This window comes from Mauremys mutica, chromosome 4 (assembly GCF_020497125.1).
Source record: "Mauremys mutica isolate MM-2020 ecotype Southern chromosome 4, ASM2049712v1, whole genome shotgun sequence".
Classification (NCBI taxonomy): domain Eukaryota; kingdom Metazoa; phylum Chordata; order Testudines; family Geoemydidae; genus Mauremys; species Mauremys mutica.
In genome coordinates, this window is record NC_059075.1 from 7191402 (window position 1) to 7211098 (window position 19697).

At 42.1% G+C, this 19697-nt stretch overlaps 1 protein-coding gene and 1 long non-coding RNA gene across 4 annotated transcripts in view; one reads left to right on the forward strand and one right to left on the reverse strand.

Moving 5' to 3' along the window:
• LOC123369334 overlaps nucleotides 1-19697 on the forward strand; it is a 47473-nt gene that overhangs the window by 21836 nt on the left and 5940 nt on the right. The gene's annotated exons all lie outside the window — the stretch shown is intronic.
• NIN (ninein) overlaps nucleotides 1-19697 on the reverse strand; it is a 109012-nt gene that overhangs the window by 14922 nt on the left and 74393 nt on the right. For all 3 annotated transcript variants that reach the window (XM_045014798.1, XM_045014800.1, XM_045014799.1), the window contains exons 16-27: nucleotides 18192-18313; nucleotides 16318-16841; nucleotides 13513-15582; nucleotides 12085-12210; nucleotides 11071-11140; nucleotides 9580-9795; nucleotides 8201-8314; nucleotides 6417-6539; nucleotides 5267-5380; nucleotides 4230-4376; nucleotides 2631-2810; nucleotides 1323-1472 (exon numbers count right to left, since the gene is read on the reverse strand). In XM_045014798.1, coding sequence (XP_044870733.1) covers nucleotides 1323-1472; nucleotides 2631-2810; nucleotides 4230-4376; nucleotides 5267-5380; nucleotides 6417-6539; nucleotides 8201-8314; nucleotides 9580-9795; nucleotides 11071-11140; nucleotides 12085-12210; nucleotides 13513-15582; nucleotides 16318-16841; nucleotides 18192-18313 — 3956 coding nt within the window. The remainder of the gene's footprint in view (nucleotides 1-1322; nucleotides 1473-2630; nucleotides 2811-4229; nucleotides 4377-5266; nucleotides 5381-6416; nucleotides 6540-8200; nucleotides 8315-9579; nucleotides 9796-11070; nucleotides 11141-12084; nucleotides 12211-13512; nucleotides 15583-16317; nucleotides 16842-18191; nucleotides 18314-19697) is intronic.

Sequence of the window (19697 nt, forward strand, 5' to 3'; positions counted from 1 at the left end):
TCCTAAACACATTTGACATAAAATGGAAACCATCTCGAAGACTGATGTAGAAAGGCAGAACCCCGAAACTGCACATTGAAGAACTTGTGAAATAACAGAGGTTCTGAATCTCATGGGATACAAGAGCGGCGTATCCAAGGACTCTTCAAAAAAAAAAGGCCAAAGTTCCAGTTCTACACTTTACTCTGAGCAGGTTCAGGTTTAGCTTTCATTGTCAGGAACAGGACAGGTTGACCACTTAACAGCCTTGCAGTCTTGCTTTGGTAAATTGCAAACCTCCCAGAGCAATAAGAGCCAAACTTAATAGCTAATGTTCATTTCTGATTTGGCTTTGTTTTACTTTCAACACACTGAATATTTTATACATGCATCCTTCTTGTGAGCAGGATGGGCAGGTGCTTGGGACACGCCAAAAGCCAAAAATAATGCTTCTGCTTCATAGGAAAATTTCCATTTTCAGGCTAGCTTTGCCCACCAAGGGGAAGGAAACGGAGAGTGCAAGCAATAGCCAGGTGAGCTTTGAGGGTCATTTTTTCTCAGATTTCTCTGAAGTCTACACAGAATAAATATTTACACAAGGCCCAGAGTGTAACCTGGTATTCTGAAATTTCAGTAGTGGAACAAGAAATGTGGCTTTCAACGTGAATTAAGGACCTGTGCCTGACAGTATTTCATGCATGCAGATGAGCAAGTGCTTAGAGCAGGGGTAGGCAACCTATGGCACAAGTGCCAAAGGCTGCACACAAGCTGATTTTTAGTGGCACTCAAACTGCCTGGGTCCTGGCCACCGGTCCAGGGGGCTCTGCATTTTAATTTAATTTTAAATGAAGCTTCTTACACATTTTTAAAACCTTATTTACTTTAAATACAACAATAGTTTAGTTATATATTATAGACTTATGGAAAGAGACCTTCTACAAACGTTAAAATGTATTGCTGGCACACGAAAGCTTAAATGAGAGTGAATAAATGAAGACTCGGCACAGCACTTCTGAAAGGTTGCTGACCCCTGGCTTAGAGAGACCCATCCTGATCATGCTGGACAGGCTGCAGAACCTCACTCAGGACACAGACACCATAAATATGTAAAATGTTGCACACCTACACCATTCATGTCACCTATTTATCTATACACAGAAAACCCAAGAGTGCCTGCCCAAGTTCCATCAGATTTCACAAGAGCAGCACACAATTCACAAAGAAGATTTCGATGTAGCTGAGTAAAATTATAGCGTTTCATCTGATCAAATGCCATTGCAGCAAAACTAAGTGATGCTCTGAAGCCAGAAAAAGTGTTATTTGTTTTACAGTCTGAAACTAACCCTCCTGTGAGCAGAAGACAATTCCTTCTGAAGCTGTTCACACTCCCTCTTCAAGCTTAATTTCTCTTGCTCTATGGCTTTCACAATACCAGATTGGCTTTGATGTTTTTGGTGCTTCATGGAAAGGATCGCAGATTCCAACTGCCGGATCTAATGAGAGCACAGTTTGAACAAGGAACACAGAAAGGTATCAGAGCATTAAGAATCTGTTTTCTAGTCAAGATTCCACTGGCTAGCATATCCAAACTGACCCGATCATTGACATTTGATTTGCATTAGAACTGAATTAAAATGTAAGTTACCAACCTATTTCCTAGCCACAATATTTTCTACTTATTTTTATACATTTAGTAAAGTAACTGTGAACAGGGTCCGCCCTTCTCCCTACTACTGGGAGCCAAAACTTTTGTGAATTCCAGTAAAGGAGTGGTTCTCAACCAGGGATACATGTACCCCTGGGGTATGCAGTGGTCTTCCAGGGGATACATCAACTCATCTAGATAGTTGCCTTGTTTTACAACAGGCTACATAAAAAGCACTAGTGAAGTCAGTACAAACTAAAATTTCATACAGACAATCACTTTATACTGCTCTGTATACTATACGCTGAAATGTAAGTACAATTTATATTCCAATTAATTTATTTTATATCATAATTATATGGTAACAATGAGAAAGTAAGCAATTGTTCAGTACTAGTGTGCTGTGACACTTTTGTATTTTTATGTCTGATTTTATAAGCAGTGAGGTGTAACGGGGAATGCAGGACAAATCAGACTCCTGAAAGGGGTACAGTAGTCTGGAAAGATTGAGAGCCACTGCAGTAAAGGTCTTCTTTAAAAAGGAAGTTTAATGGTTTTCAATTAATTTACAAGCCAGCCTAGAGCAGTTTTCTATTAAGGTTATATTAAACACAATGAGTTCTCAACCATCAAGTCTCCCTAAAACAGGAGCACTGTTTTTAAAACAAAAAAGTTCATAAGCCTTGGTCTACTCTTAAAACTTATACCAAACAGCTATGATGGTAAGGGGTGTGAAAAACCACACATCCCCTACTGACCTAGCTATGCCAATAAATTCCCAGCATAGACACAGCTATGCTGACAGAGGAGTGCTTCTGCTAGCAGAGGTAACATTGTTTGAGGAGATGGTAGCAACCCTGTTATGGAATCTTACTGCGATATTTCTGTGAAAAACCAGTGAGCATCATTTTTTTTGTATATTACAAGTTGCAAAATGGGCATCATCACAGGGGTTCTGCCTAGCATGCAGTCACTATCTATTAGAGTGTTCACTCTCTCAAGTTACCTTCTCCCTGGAATGAGTTAGATCTGTTTTAGTGTTCTGGACCTCTCTCTGGAGCCTCTCATTCTCTTGTCTCAGCAGCTGCTGCTCCTGTTTAATCAGCTGCTCGAGTTCATCCCAGTGCAGCTTCTTCTGCTGGTTCTGCAGCCCTGAGGAATGCACAGCCAGTTCTAGAACCCGATTCTTAAGACAGACAGAATTGCAGGGTTAGGCCTTAAACAAAGAAGCAGATATTTTCTGTCTTCAGAAAGATTTTGCATTTACCAGGAACTCTGTAAACTCTGATATTTACAAATGAATTTCTGTTTTCCTGCTTCCCCACATCCAGTTTCTTTTAAATAACCAAGGTGCTAATCACAGGGCAAAAAAACCCAAGAGGGTTTTCCTCTTAGCTGAAACCACAGATGACAAGTTGCCAGTTAAATGTCAGAATTAATAGGAGTGTACTTAGCCCAACTATAAAAATCAAGCAAACTGCTCCACTTCCAAGCCTCATCAGGCAAGTAATAGCATGAAGTTTTATAGATATAATTTGGTCCTGGTTCTAAAAATTCAGAAAAAAAAAAGTCTCATACCTCTTTTCCATGTGGACACAAAGTATTTCACAGTTATAATATAAACCATGCAAGCAAATCATGATAGTGATTACAAGATTGCTCCCTACACCCTTCCCCAAGTATTAGTGTTTCTTATCTATTAACAAAGTAAAGTGACAGGCTGTTATAATGAACTCTTTTCTGAAAGGACACAGTGTAACTGAAAATTGAGCCTATTTCCCAATCATTAGTTCCACTTGTTAGGACAACTGCAGTCTAGAAAGTCTGTAGTTATACCTAGTCAACAGTGGAAATAACTGTACAGATTTTTTGGTTTTTTTGAAAGTTTACTCTGAGGCAGCATCAAAATATCCCTTTTAACGAGAAAGATCATTTAAACAGGAGGTTCTGATTGATCTTAACCTGCCTGAACACCCACATAACTAGATTTTAAGTCTATTTTAAGTGAAAGTTACCACAGATCTGAGTGTGGGTTACACTTATGGAGGACCAGCTAAAACTTATGATGAACAAATATCTTCACAAAAAGGATGATAACTAACTATCGTCTTTTGTCCTCTTGTATTACTTGAATACAAGGACTAGACTGATGAAGTAAAGAAAGAGTTGGCTAAACCTTCTTCTACTCAGACTTCTGCGAAGAAACCTGACTGGAAGGTGCTGTTCTTTATAAGCCTTTATAATGGAAATCGAAGGCTGGAGGGTACCCAGATAAAAGCCTTCTGTGATCCCTATCTTATTACACCTCTATCGGGGTATCTCTCTTGTATTTAAGAAACAAAGTGGGGAAGGGAACTAGATTTCCATTATTCCCAAGATGTCCACAATGAAATATGTAATTGCTACTTGCTCAAAACTCTACCATTATTTATGTTCTTAGCCAACAAAAATATGTAGGATGCTCTGACTGGCTTAAAAAAAAAAAAGCAGCAATTGCAATTCCTTTAATTGAAATTTGTGGGTAATCAATAAGCTGGGATATACAAACCTGTAAAGGTTATTTTGCGGTCATGCTAGTATGCTAAAGGTACTATTCAAGAATTACCTTATCATTGGCATTTTGCAGTTGCTTGTGTAGTGACATCACTTCCTGTTTCAGAGCCTCCTTCTCCTGCTGGGTCACCCGTAGGTCTGATTTTAGCCGTGACATTTGAAGGTTGATATTTTGTAGAGCTTCATCTAGACTCTGGACCTGAAATGCACAAGAAAGGACAGCTTTAGCCTTGCTGCAATGAAGGAACAGAAATTCTTAGCGATTGCCTGCTGGTCAAAGCAAAATAAAACAAACAGTTCGACTACAGTGAATTTAGACTCAGTGTATACATTTGGTACAACAGTGATTTATCTGTGGAGGTGCCTATAATAGGAGTATAGCGAGGATCATAGAGGATCCTTAATGAATGGGGGGATGAATAGGATCTCTGCCTGACAAGGAAGAGGTGAAGAAGAAAAATCATAATTCTATCAGCTATTCCAGAAAGATGCCAGACGACTTGAGCTGCCATTTCAAGTTACCAGCCACATAACACACTGAATGTGACAGTCTTGTATCTGCCTTCCCCTCCTGTAATATTTTCCTGCTCAAGGAGGAAGTGTGAAGGATTTCGTTGAGGTTACTCCTGGCAATCCAGGGCAACTATGGTACCACAACTGCCGTCAGCCAAGGGAGCTGCCTCTTCTCCTTTCCTCCCCCGGCAGGCCAGCTGGGAGAAGAGAGGCAGCAGCAGCAGGAGAGGAAAATGTTGTGGTGTTTAGTACTGGCTAGTGCAGAATCTCTCTTTACAGGAATACCAGGGAACTGGGAAGCAGGCGTAAGCAAAGGGGAATCTAACAGTAGAAGTGAAACCACAGCTACCCCTCCCCGCCCCCCCCAGGGAGAAATTTACCCATCACATGTTATACGTTCACTCGCCCCTGTGATAAATTCACTAAAGGAGCTCCTCAAAATGTCCCAGGTATTAATTGCATATCACCTTTGTACAAAGGACGAGAGGACTATTTGGTACGAACTCCTGCCTGGTCCAAGGGGCTAACAAAAATGTCTGTGCTTCAGAAGGATCGAAACAAGACGCATTACTGTACCTTTTCTTGGGAGACTGTGAGCTGCCCTTTCAGTGTCTGACTTTGTTGTTCCCAGGACTTTTGCTCCTGCTTCAAGCTGGCAATAACATTCTCTAAGAAGTTCACTTTAGCTACCTGAAATGAGAGCAAGGAAGAATATATAGAATGACAATGTACCACTATCAGAGGGGTAGCCGTGTTAGTCTGGATCTGTAAAAGCAGCAAAGAGTCTTGTGGCACCTTATAGACTAACAGACGTTTGGGAGCATGAGCTTTCGTGGGTGAATACCCACTTCGTCGGATGCCACTAGTCTGTAAGCAAAGTATTGTTGGGATTTCTCTCTCCAGCTCATGTTGACTTTGATGAGAGTTGAGCTGCATGGGGTTTCAGATAAAGAATATATCCAATTTGCATGCTAGTTACACTGCTTGAGTTCTAAGCCACCAGTTTAGAAAAGAAAGGCGCGGGTTACAGCGAAAATACAATCGTGTTGCCGGCTGCCTTTTTGACAGGTGGTTTTATTACATCTACTAGAGTCCATGGTACAATCAAGGTTGGGTGTACTCCAGGCTGAACTGGACCCAAGTTCTGCATCAAGATCCCCGGGTTTCTGGTATGGAAAAAAAAATGTTGACATTAAACTGAAATAGGACACTCAGTCCAGAATGTAAGAGTCTTCACTCAGATTTGCACCAAAATAACAAAGTGTGAATTGTAACTGAATTAGTTATTTCCTTTCCAGCTTGTGTATCAAAAAGCTCAAACTAAATCACAAGAAGCTCGATTTAACCCAAAACGAGAGCATCCACATAGCCTTTTACACTGATTTAATGAAAAAGATTTTAAATCAACCCTTAAATTAAACCAGTGCAAAGTTTGCACGTAGACGAACCCCAAGGTCTAGAAACCCACATTTTTTAAAATGAAAGCTTAGATTCTGGAGCACAAATTTGCTACAATTTGATTCTGCAGCAAATTCCAAACAGTGCAGAGCATATGAAGGCCCAGATAGAAATACTGAAATAGTACCAGACACACATTTGTCTGGCATAACTGTAAGAGGAAAAAGAAATAGCTAAGTTATTTCACAGAGTAATGTACTGTATAGAAATTAGGGCTGGATACAGCAAGTGGTTTGGGATTTGGGTAAGCGTTTGCAGTTCTTATTACCTTATCAACACATCTGTTTAGTTCATCACTGAGGGCTTCTTTTTCTTTAAGCAGCTTTTCATTTTTAGTTATTACACTAGAAATTTCATTCTGGAAGTCAGAGAGATCAGGACATCTGGGCAGCTGTGGGAGACAGAAATCCCTCAGATCTTGTCATCTTATCAAGTAGCATTTCTGCTGCTGTTTATGACTTTATTCACAAACATTTTAGACAGCTATTTCTATAGGGATCAGGGCCTCTTCATGCTTGGCATAGTACAAATATATTTAAAATACAGTCCCTGCCTCGGTTTAAGGGAAAGCTACAGTCAATTTCAACAAACTGTTTTTCCACGTCTTTCTGAAAACTGCTCCACCTGTATGCTAGAAGCAAGACATCACAACAGCAAACAGAGTGAAAGTATAGCAATTGAGAGGGGACAGCATTTTTAGTCGGGTTGTTTAAAACTGTTTTGCTTTTGTTAATGCTCATGTAACTTTGACTAATGCTTAGGACAGGGGTCGGCAACCTTTCAGAAGTGGTGTGCCGAATCTTCATTTATTCACTCTCATTTAAGATTGTGTGTGCCAGTCATACATTTTAACATTTTTAGAAGGTCTCTTTCTATAAGTCTATTCTATATAACTAAACTATTGTCGTATGTAAAGTAAATAAGGTTTTTAAAATGTTTAAGATGCTTCATTTACATTAAAATGCAGAGCCCCCTGGACTGGTGGCCAGGACCCGGGCAGCGTGAGTGCCACTGAAAATCAGCTTGCGTGCCGCCTTCGGCACACACGCCTTAGGTTGCCTACCCCTGGCTTAGGATAAAGAAAGCCTTTGTTAAAGATTCAACACCCTCCAACCTGCAACTAATGGGTTGGAGCTGAAACATTCTGGAGAGTTGCCAGAGGTTCTCCAGCAAAACCATGGCTGAGCAGGGGCTTATGCTCCTGATATTTCTAAAAGGTGGAAAACCCAAGCACAACGGCCTTTACAAAACCACGAACACAAGCTAAAAATGCTCCCTGCGGCAGAGTAAGACTCCAGTAGCGCTGCGGGACACGACACCGCTAAAAACAGCAGTGTAGACAGTGCCTGGGTGTGTAAAGAGCCACTCGGTCTTAAAGAAGATGTGTTTTGTAGTCATGCAAGAGAATGAAATTGAGTTCATGGAGTCCAGATCCAAAGGGTTAATAATCCGACCCTGATGGCAACTTTAGTTCCAGTGATTTGAGATCACAATATGTTAAGCATGATTCCATTGGCTCTAATGTGACTTGGGTTGTTCATTTAAATGAAATCATACCAACACTTCCAGTAAAATTTACATCTACTGAAGCCTTCTAGGGATAAGGCATCAATTGGTGCAGCAATCAGAAGTCTCCTGTAGAGGGCATCCTGGAACTGACTAATCCTCAACTGGGAGACCATGTGGATATGACCAGCTGCTACAGAATCACAACTGGATAAAATGCCATATTCTGTAATAGTACTTTCTACCCATTCACTGCCAAGACAGGGCTCCCAAAGCCCATTGCCTTGGAACATCTGTTGGAGTTAGACTACGGGGAACAACAGTCTTTACTGCCTTCAGAGCACATTTATGAACAGCCGTGTGCACATTGGGACATCGTTGCAAGGATACTTGCATTTCTCTTTTGTCATTGCCTTCCTGTACAAACAAGCTAATTACCTCAAACACAGTCAGGAGAGCAGAATATAAATGCTAAGAGCAACCATCCTGCCAGCTGTATAAATGCACCATCTGCAGAGTCTGGACTAGAACAGGGACTGTCTTTACCTGTTTGGTCTTCTCTAGTTCCTGTTTGAGGAGGTGGTTTTCCTGCTCCAGTAAACGAGTTTGAACCTTGATTTTAGACAGCTCGGTCTCCAAAGAAGACACCAGAGTTGATGACTGGGGAAAGTTAAAAAAAATGAAACGTTAACTGAACTGGAACTCCATGGAAAAATTCAAGATCACACAAAAGACCAATCCAGGAGACAGTCTGTGCAATGGCACAGGGCAAACTCTAGGCCAGGGATGGGCAAACTACGGCCCGGAGGCCACATCCGACCCTTGAGACATTTTAATCCAGCCCTCGAGCTCCCGCCGGGGAGTGGGGTCGGGGGTTTTCCCCGTTCTATGCATGCCATGGCTCCATATGGCTCCCCGAAGCAGCAGCATGTCCCCCCTCTGGCTCCTATGTGTAGGGGCAGCCGGGGGCTCCGCACGTTGTCCCCACCCCAAGCACGGCCCCTGCAGCTCCCATTGGCCAGGAACCAATGTGGACATGGCAGTGCGCAGAGCTATCCTGCCACGCCTCCATGTAGGAGCTGGAGGGGGAACATGCCGCTGCTTCTGGGAGCTGCTTGAGGTAAGTGCTGCCCGGAACCTGCACCTCTGACCCCCTCTCACGCCCCAACCCCCTGCCCCTGATCCTCCTCCCACCCTCCAAACCCCTTGGTCCCAGCCTGAAGCACCCTCCTGCACCCCAACCCCTCATCCTCAGCCCCACCCAGAGCCCGCACCCCCACCCAAAGCCCTCACCCCCTCCCACACCCCAACCCCCAATTTTGTGAGCATTCATGGCCTGCCATACAATTTCCATACCCAGATGTGGCCCTTGGGCCAAAAAGTTTGCCCACCCCTGCTCTAGGCCATAGTGGCTCTAGCAAAATACCTATGTTAGAACTGTGTGAAAACAAGAGCGCCACGGTCTCTTAGCATTCCCTAGGATTAGTTCTTCCCAATCCCCCTCTTAAACACTGCCGAAGAGCAGACCCTCTGGCTCAGTTTCCCTCCCTGTCTCCACTTCTACAAACACCCATGTTTGCAGATGGGATTTAAAGAACAGTTTTGAAAGACTATGCACTGTTAAGAGATAGAGAGCATGGCTGCTGGTGTCATGGGGGTGCAATAGTGTTCATTCCTGAAATTCAGCAGTGTCACACCGTTAGCCATGAAATGGTACAGACGCTCCTCGACTTACGCAAGGGTTCCGTTCCGGAACGCCTTGCCTAACTCGAATTTTGCGTAAGTCGGAAACATATCTCCAACCATTACACACAAAAAACAACCCCCAAACCCTCTTATTTCTAGCTTACAGAACTTCTTCTGTCAGCTTGGATTTGCGTACGTTGGGTTTGAGTAACTCGGGGCGCGTCTGTATTACACTGTACCTTTACTTGACAGTTTTCCAGTTCCTCTTTCAGCTTCGATCTCTCCCTTTCCCATTCTTCCAGTGTACACTTTCCCACTTCCTTTTCTTTTTGCCTGAGGATTCTTGCCAGTCGTTGATTAAGATCTTGCACGTCTGCTTGGTTTTTTGAATTCTTTTGACTAAGTTCTGCATTTTCAAAGTCGAGCTGCTGGTTCCTGGCTTTCAAATCTGATACCTGATTAAAACAGGAAGTATCAGAAATGACTAAATAAATCTCTCCTGCACTGAATAATAGGTTTAGGAATTAGATACACAGTACAATATTTCTTTCATACAAAGGGAATGGTTCCTATCCAGATTCTAATTTATAATATGATGGCATGACCTACTTATATTGCTGTGCTTTCCCAAGAGCAGTATTCTACCTAAGCCAATCAGAACTCCAGTAACATACACGTTTATTTGCTCTCATTGTAATCTGTCTTGTTCAATCAATCATTCTATGAAGAAATTTTAAGCCAAGCCAAACAGCGCCACGTTCTAATGCAGTTCACTTTCATGATAGTTTGCTGTGACTGACAAATCTCTACTCATCAATCCCGCTTTTGCCATGAGGACATATGTTTTGAGGGGTGTAGGAGTCTCATCCACAAGATAAATGCAAGCAGCATTTTCTAGGCAACATTAAAAAAAGGGCACCAACTTAAATAAATAAATAAATAAAAACCTGTTGAGTTTGTTTTTAAACCTACTACTCTTAACCTGTGATGACTGTACAGAACTCTACTTAAAAATTTTAGAGCCTGTAATTAATGCAAGTAAATCTAATGCGTCTCTGGGGGTGAAATATCCAGCACTGGACGCGTTTCTATGCCCAACTGATCTGGGAAGAGAGGCCAGCCCTGGAAATACAACTAAGATCTCCCACTGGGTGCTGCAGAGCAGTACCCACCAGGGAGACAAAGACAGACATTTGTTAAAATTAAAGACTTGTCTACTCCTGCTGCGCTGCAGAAGCACTTAGTGAAGAGGCTACCTATGCCGACGGGCGAGCTTCTCCATCTCCCTGAGAGGCAGTAGTTAGGTGAATGGGAGAAGCCCTCCCATCGACAGAGTGCTATCTACACGGAGAGTTAGGGGGGTAGAACATGGCACTCAGGGACACCCCTATGCAAAGGAGTTACACTGATATAAGAATGTATTTTCATTAGGAAGTCTTTCCAGGTTGAATAATGCAATAAACACCTTCAAAAGTCTGAAAACTACTCCAAGTACCTAGGTAATGAAAGTGTGCAATTACCTCTAACGCAATATGTCAAGGAAACCTTTAATCAATACTGACCAGTGAAGGAGAACCTACAGTCAATTTAGAATATCTTTGAATTTTGTAATGTATGCAAGGTGCATCTCCTCTTGCCTTCATGACATTTAAACTATGGGGCAGAAATTACCTTACGCATCGAATGTCTCTTTACAGAAGAGATTTAGAAGGAAGCCTTAGTCTACATACCTGTTTTCTCAAGTTGTCAGCCATCTTCTGCACAGCCACCTTCTCCTTTCTTATAGCCTCTATTTTTTGCCTAAATAATGGACATCGAACAAAAGTATGGTTAACAGTTGGTTTTTTCAGATATGCCATGTGCTAGAACTGTTTCAAAATGCACCATCTTTCCATCCGAAATGGTCATGGCTGAAAAATTCCTGGTTAGTAGTAGAAAGGCACTCAACAGCTGCCTGTTCTGTTCGTTCCCTCTGAAGCACCTGGCACTGGGCCACTGTTGGAAGACAGGATACTGGGATAGATGGACCTTTGGTATGGCAATTCTTATGTTCTTAAGACAGGGAACTGCTGTTTTCCCATAGGCACATTCAGTGCTTGCCTTCCCTCTCTTTCCTCAGGGACTGATGCACGTGGTCCAAGAAATACTTCCCCTTCTTTTCTGGAGGGCTCTGGCAATCCAAGGACCACATGTTTGACAGTCCTTCAGGAGAGAGATGGAAATCAAGGCATGCAAATGCTCCTTTCCCCTCCGCACACTTTTTCATGGTAAAGGTCTTTGGGCACATCAGAAGCAACAAGGCTACTGCAAGCAGGTAGACATGGTTGCTAAGCAATGTGAGCAGCTGCACAGTGCTTGGCCTGTGGACCATGTCGGCAGACAGCTCCTCCACCTGCCTTCTCAAGTACACACAGGACCGCTGTTTCTGCCGCTAAGCAAGGGGACGGATAGCATTAGTACATATGCTCAGTAGATCATTTAGTAGGTGATGTGCTTCTCTGGCGATATACAGAGCAAGCAGAGGCTGGTATGAGCTCATATGCTGCCAAAACTCTACAGCGAATAAGTGCTGTCACTGGAAAGAATCGCCGTCATTTTAAAGGCATACAACATTTCTAACAAGCTAGAGAACCTTGAGACGGACTTTCTACATCCCATAACAGCAATAAGGGTGCCGTTTTTCTTGTTTGCATTGCAGTTAAAACCAGGAAGCACATGCAACATATGCCACTTCGTATTCTTACCACATTTCGTCTCGAGATCCATTTAGCTCCCTTAGTTTCAGGTTAGAAACACGACCTTCCTCATTTAACAGAGTTATTTCATTCTTCAGAATAACATTTTCTTCTCTGAGCTTCTCAGCCTCACATCTACAGTACAGAGACAAGACAGTTGAAACACACCGATGTTCTTGTACCTCTTCCAGCTCTACTGGTAGAAAACACTCTCATTACAAAAGGCAAATTACTTCTGACAACTAAAACAGCAGAACTTCCCGTTGATAAATATCATACAGATGAATTTACATGGCTTTTATGTAATGCTTACTAAGAGCACCTCCCAGAGCATTGCATAAGTGCTGTTTTAATTTCATGTACAAATTGAATAATAAAAAAAAGTCTGTTACACTGAAATGTGATTGCAAATTTAAATTACGCCTCCGCAATCCAGTAAAAATCACAGTGTATAATTTTACAGAACTTTTTGTTTGCAACGTGCTTTGAAGACAATGTAATAGTTCAGACAGTTTGAAAGCAATTGTTTTGCAGCACTTTGCATATTGTAATGTATTAGACCATCTGTTTCAGGAACAGCAGTTCAATACAATGGGAATACCAGCATGAGAAGTAGCAGAATTTGACCTGTCTTTTCTTTTGTGCTTTTATATCAGGATCTAGACATGCTGCAACACTTGAAAGGGTCATTCCAGGCTTCCCGTAAGAATTTAATACAAAGTTAACAGCCATTTGTAACCACTTTGTGTAATCTCAAGAGAATTAATTCTTTAACTGCTAAATTTCAACAAAAATGAAGGTAATTTATTATGAGCTACATGTGTTCTTAGTTATGCTGGTATTTACCATATCACATACTTAATGGATTCTGAAGGATTTAAGTACTCCTATTTTGAGAAAATTACTAAGATTGTTTAGTATTAACTTTAACATTTTAGAAAATTGCAGCTCTGCTAGCACCCTGAGTTACAGGCCAAGAACTAAGGCAAGAGAAGTGGAGACATTATTAGTATGAAAGTTGAAAGCACTCCAAAGAAGTTACAGTAATGTTCTTCCACATTAAAATGTTTGTTTCATTGAGACTTATCAACTAAAATACACTCTGCAAGAATAAATACATACAATCAAACTGTACAGTTGACAAAATTACTCTTGCTTTACCATCGCTGCTTTTAGAAGCACAGAAGATTAAATTAACCTACAAACTTTCATAATCCACATTGAAGCAGTTTTCTTACTAGTCATTAGAATCCAAGGCATTATCTTCTAGTCACGGTTAATCTACTTGTTAATGTGATGCAAGCATAAGGAAGTCAGTAGCAGTTACATGCCAGTCAACGAATGCTAGCAGGTTAGTTTTCTAAGCACAGCAAGCAGCAAAGTTAGATTTTTGGGGAGAGCACAAATATGTCCCAATTTTTTTAAAGTGTACATTACCTCAGGAGTTCAACTTTTTGCTGCAGCTCACTACATGTGCTTTGCAAATCATGTATTGTTGAATTCAACTCTTTTTCTTCTTGAGAATGCATGTCTTTTTGCTTAACCAGAGAAGTAACTTTCTCTCTCAGCTTCCTGCTCAGCTCTTGTAACTCTCGTTTCTCCATTGCCAAGTCTTTTATCGTGGTCTCACATGGGCCATGTTTGTCTTGCAGGACTTTAAACGTTAAAGTATGTTCTTCCAGTTTTCCAAGTCTGCGCTGCAGTCTTAAGTTTTCACTGTGCATCTCTATCTTTTCCTGTGCAGATTGGTCACAGGAATATTCCAGTTCCTTAACTTTTTCCAGGAGCTGTGTTTTTTCTTGCCTGAGTTTGACACTTTCTTGATTACTTTCTTCTAACCTGTGCTGCAGGCTTGTAAGTCTTGGTACATCCTCTTCAAGTTTTTTATTTTGTTCAAACAACTTTATCATTTCAGATTTCAGGCCCTTGTTTTCTAGCTGGATTTCTTCCTGTAATGATAGAAGTGTAGCTTGTGCCCTTGATCTTTCTTCTAGCTCTTCAATCTTTTTCCAAAGCTGAGGTACTAGATTGTTCAGCTCTCCAGTCTCTTTAGTTGCTCCACAGACCTGCTCAAGTTGAAGAGAAGCTTCAGTTATTTCCTCAGCCTTCTTTAGTTCAGTCTGTAGCCTAGAAACTTTATGGTCGGTAGCATGATCAGATGTTATTTTTGCCACCTTGCTATCTTCCTGAAAACATCCCTTCTCTCTCTCAACATCTTCATAGAACATCTTCAACTTGGGAACCGCCTCAAAGATTTTCTCAAGCTCTGTCTGTTTCATTTCCAGCACAGACACTTTGGAAGCCTGATCTTGCTGCTTGTCATTAGCTTCATTATATTCTGCTTCCAATACCATTATATTTTCCAGAAGCTGACCAATCTGTATTTTCAGGGCATGGTTCTCTACCTTAGTGTCTTCATACATCTTCTCTAGACTGGAATAAGCCTCAACCATTTCTTCAAGCTCCTTAGTTTTAGCCTCCAACAATGAAAGAACAAGCAAGTATGCTCCGTGATCTGTCTCTTTACAACCATCTTGCAGATTTTTGAGATTACCACCCTCAATTTGCTCTATCCTGTCTTGCACCTGAGATTCTTCCATCTCAGAATTTGATTGGTCAAAACTGGAAAGTTTCCATGGCTCTTGCTCCAGTCTCTGTAACTTGACAATCTCAGAAGCCATTTTCACATTTTCCTTCACAGCCTGCTCATGCACCTCTCCATCCTCTTCCAATTGTTGCATACCAGACAGTGCTGAAACCTTGCTCTTCACTTCTGCATATTCATTTGCCAAGGCATTGTAATCGTTCTGCAGTTTGGAAAAATCAAATGTTTCCTGCTGCAATTTCTTTATTTTTTCTTGAAGCTTTACGATTTCCAAACTCATCTGTGCCTTCTCTTTTTCTGCTCTTTCATGGGTCTCTTTGTTTAAACCCTCTAAAGCAAGAAGTTTGGAATTCAGTTTGCATTTCTCTTGTTCATATGCAGTCTCAAGCACTTCAAGCCTTTGGCTAACCAGCTTCCTTTTTCCCTCTACCACAGACATTTGTTCTTCTCTGTCTTTTAGCTCTTTTTCATGATCATTTTGCTGCTGCAATATTTTATTATGCAACTCCTCCTCTTGTTTTTCAGCAGCATTTCTCAGGTCCTGCAGCTCTTTCTGGAGCTGTTCCTTTTCACACATCAACTTGTTCACATGCTCTTTGAAATTCTTCTCTAGGAGTTCTTTCTCCTGTGTTAGGACAAAAGAAATGGCCTTTTTGCTCTCCAGCATTTCCTTCAGTTGCTCTTGGGCTTCAGCGCATTCCTGGATGATTTCATCCTTTTCAAATTCCCACTGAGATTTCTCCTCACATTGTTGTTCGGCGAGTTCTTGCAGTTCTCGTTGGTAGCGTTCTTCAAGATTTCGTAGTGCTTCTTCATACTTGTTCACAATTGTTTGTCTGTTGACAGAAAACTGAGTTTCTGTTTGAGATGTTCTTCTGTTATACTCAGTTTCCATTTTTTTCCTAAATATGGTCAACATAACACATTACTAAAACCTCTCCAATTTCTGGAAAATATGTCTGTTTTCAAACTATTTAACGAAACAACTAAATTTACCACTTTTTAGACCAATATATTCAATAGTTGGATTTTTCTTTTGAGACCCAGAGTTACATTTAAGAGAGACAACCTGCTGGGATTAAAAAAAAAAAAATCTACTCGCCTGGCAAGGAACATAACTCATGCAGTATTCTCAGAGGCAGTCTTACCAAAAATAGGCGCCAGCTGATTCACGTGAGTGGAACCCTCTCAATAATGCTTCACAGGAGAGCAAGGGGTCTCTTTGAACTGGTCAACTTTCAGGTTCTGGGCCAGAGATTTAGCTCTTGGGTTTGAGAACCCAAACAGTAATTTTAAAAACTCATTCAATAAAGACACAAAGAATGTAAAGGGCATGGACACTGAATGGAATTTACCAATTAACTTTAGGTCCTATTAACTAGTTTGATTTTATATTTGTATTTATCTGCAGTCAAACTGAAACCAGTAATATTAAGCATCCAGTGTAAAAAACAGAACAAAAGGCTTTTGGGTACCAACAGATTCACATATAACAATAAAAACAGTTCTTCTAATATAGTTTATACTATTAGAACTTTAAAGAAGAGTCAAAACAGATTAAAGATCAGGAATAACTTCTGAACTAGTGCAGTCTCAGTGAACCTGCCTAGCAGATAGCCCAAGCAGTGCTGTCTCACCTTTCTTCTTGGAGTTTCTGTTGGTGTTTTTCCAGCAATTTGTGTTGTAGCTCTTCCATCTCAACAGCATGCTTTTCTGTCAGGCTTTTCAGCTGCTCATGGAAACCACGTTCTACCTCCCCCTTTTCTTCTTGCAGGGTCTGCACCAGAGCTCTCATCTTTTCTTCCATCCAAATACCGCTCTGAACCAGCTCCTCCCGCTCTCGGTTAAAGCTCTCTTGTACCTGCTCCAGCCTAACCCGGAGCTCTTCCTCATGTCCTAGCTTCAGCAGTTCTTGGAGATTAGCCTTTTCCTTATCAAAGCTCATCTGTAAGTCGTTTCTCTCCTCATTACGTTTACACTCAATCCTTTCTCGTTCCTCTTTGAGCATCACTCTCTCTCCCTGGAGTGCTTCAATTTGGGTTTTAAGGGCACTTATTTGCTTTTCCATGGTTTGCCTCTCTGCATTATATTTCTTTGCCACATTTTCTTGCTCCTTTTCACAATGAGCCTTAGTCTCAACTAGTTTTTCATAATGGCTCATCTGTGTTAAAAGAAAAATGCAGTGGTTTATTTTCTAGCTTACAGAGGAGCAATATTCTCATTTGCACATTAGTATCTTAAATGGCCTTTCCCCACCGAAGCAGAATAGGAATGCTAGAGCAGTCAGCTTGATTTCTTAAACGTGGCAAGGATAATAGTTACACATATACAAATGAAATTCATGTTACATGTTTTTGGGAAACCAACAAAAGAAAGCGTAGACAATGTGCAGGGTCTCAACTGATTTTCATGAGTCAGGAAGGGAAGGTCTAGACCAGAGTTTGTGGTCCTGTTTTAACTTTAGTCAGCCACACTTTCAAAATCCTTCAGTTAAGCTTTTCATTGTTGAGTCACCAAGAAAGTAAATATATTAAGCCATGCAAAAGAAAAGAGATCTGCTCTTCAAGGAAAAACTGATTTCCAGAAGCAGCAAACTATTGTCTCTCTCCCCTCCATGCTTCCTATCCCCAATTGTGGGGGTCATCAGTTTTCTTAAATTACAGACTCACCGTGTCTGAGGCCTGGTCTACACTCGGAGGGAAGGGAATCGATCTAAGATACGCAACTTCAGCTACGTAAATAATGTAGCTGAAGTCAACGTACTTTGATCTTCTTACCACGGTGTCTTCACTGTGGTAAGTTGATGGCTGACGCTCTCCCGTTGACTCCGCCTGCGCCTTTGGTCATGGTGGAGTACCAGAGTCGATGGGAGAGTGCTCAGCGGTCAATTTATCGCATGTAAGCTAGATGCGATAAATCGACCCACACTGGATCGATCGCTGCCCATCGATCCAGCAGGTAATGTAGACAAGCACTGAGACTCCCTTTTACAGAGTTGTACTGTAGTCACGAATGGATGCAAACTAGGATTATTTTCAGCTGGGAAGGTGGGATAACCTTGTGGTGAAAACCCCCACAAACTGGGCCACAGTTTGACACTGCCAGGCTGCTTAAACTTCACTTTTATCAACTTTCCATCCAACAGCTTTTCAAATTAACAATTGTTCCAATTGCTCCAACTACTCAGGTGACGAACTTGGGGGCACCACTCGAGTTTCCTGTGCTCTACAGACCAAGAGTCCAAGTGTACAGCAGGAAGGCGTTACTATTTTCTACTTGCTGGTAGGTGGCTGTGACACTACAGCCTCATGAGGTGTCCTGCCCTCCCAACCACAGGGGGTGAGCGCTGCACTTGTGCTGGACGGAGGAGAGAGAGAAGAGGCCAACCACTGGGGGTTGCAGGTCAAATGGCAGCAAGAAAAGGAACAGCCAAGGCCACGCCCCTTCCAAGGGAACCATGAAGGGGATGAGGGAATTTCCGAGGCTTTATTTGTGAATGAAGATAGCTTACTGTGTCTTTGAGCTCCTGTTTCAGATGTTGTAGCTCCTTGTGGTGTTGGTCCTTCATTCGTTCAATGACCATTTCTGCTTCTATGCTCATATTTAGTGGATTGCAATCTTCAGAACCAAGCCCTAAAAAAAACCAAAAAGCATGTGTTTTCTTGAAGTCCCAAGTGACAAGCAAAGCACCTCACCACCTACTCTCCTGGATTTACTGAAATTCATGGATGTCAGTTACTACAGCAGGATTCTGTAACAGCCCAACTCAGGCTCAAACCATCCCGAGGCACCTGGGGCAAAGCAACGCCAAGCTTTCATTTTAGTCTTAATGCTTAACACAGTGACTGACTGCTCTCCAGCGGCAACACTTCCCCTGAGGTTAAATATCAGAATGGGGGCCCCACTCCTGGGCTCTCACTGAACTGCCCACAGTGCAGATTTGGGTGGAAGGGGAGGATGGAGGTGTTGTAAACCCTGTATTAAGCTCACCTCTACACTTTCCCTATCCTGGAGTCATTAGGCACACGCGTCATCACCCAGTGGCAATCTGAACAGCCCTCAGACATCTTTGACTTCTGCCAGCTGAAGCCATAGCCAAGAATCATTGCTGCATACAAGCACTGGAGCCATTCCCTCTCCACCAGTACAGCTGAAATCTCTATGCCAGCTTCATGTCACCAGAGGTCCCACCTTGCAATGGGGCAATTCTCCCTGGGCCAGATAGGTCAGCTCTGGGACCTGGCTCGGCTGGCAGCTTGGCGTGGAGCAGCTGCACCACACACTAAGAATGTCTTCACTACCGGCCGGATCAGCAGGCAGTGATCAATCCAGCAGGGATCGATTTATCACGTCTAGTCTAGATGCGATAAAATCGATCCCCTAGTGCTTTCCTGTCAACTCCTATACTCCAGCACCGCAAGAGGCGCAAGCAGAGTCGACTCACTGCGGTGAAGACACTATGGTAAGTCAATCTAAGTACATCGACTTCAGCTACATTGCGTAACTTAGATTGATTCCCACCCCCCAGTGTAGACCAGAGCTAAAAGAAATGGCCCATCATCATCTGCCTGTTCTCATGTTGCTTTGCTGGGATGGTGGTCGTGATGGTGCAGGATTAGATAGGTACCAAAAAAGTTAAGTTGCTTTAGTTTAGTGAAGGAAAATATACGTGTTTTGTAGATTAAGGAAAATAAATGGGTTTTAGCAGCCATGGGAAAGCTTTGAAAATACAGGGAGAAAAATGTAAGTGGCGAGATAAGTTGTAAAAATGCTGCGCTTAAAATGTGACTGATAAGAAAGAGAAGCCTCTCATCATCAGGAATGGCATCCTCTAGTTTGCACAATAAAGAAAACATGGTTCTGTGTTGCACCAGGAGTGACCCCTAACACATCAATGTCATCCCAAAGGAGAAGGCTGAGCCAAAAAATCTTGTCTGCTCAAAGCCGGCAAAGGGGTCAACCTCAAACTGCCCCAGACTGGTTCTTAACTAAAGATAGCAACTGGCAAACACATCAC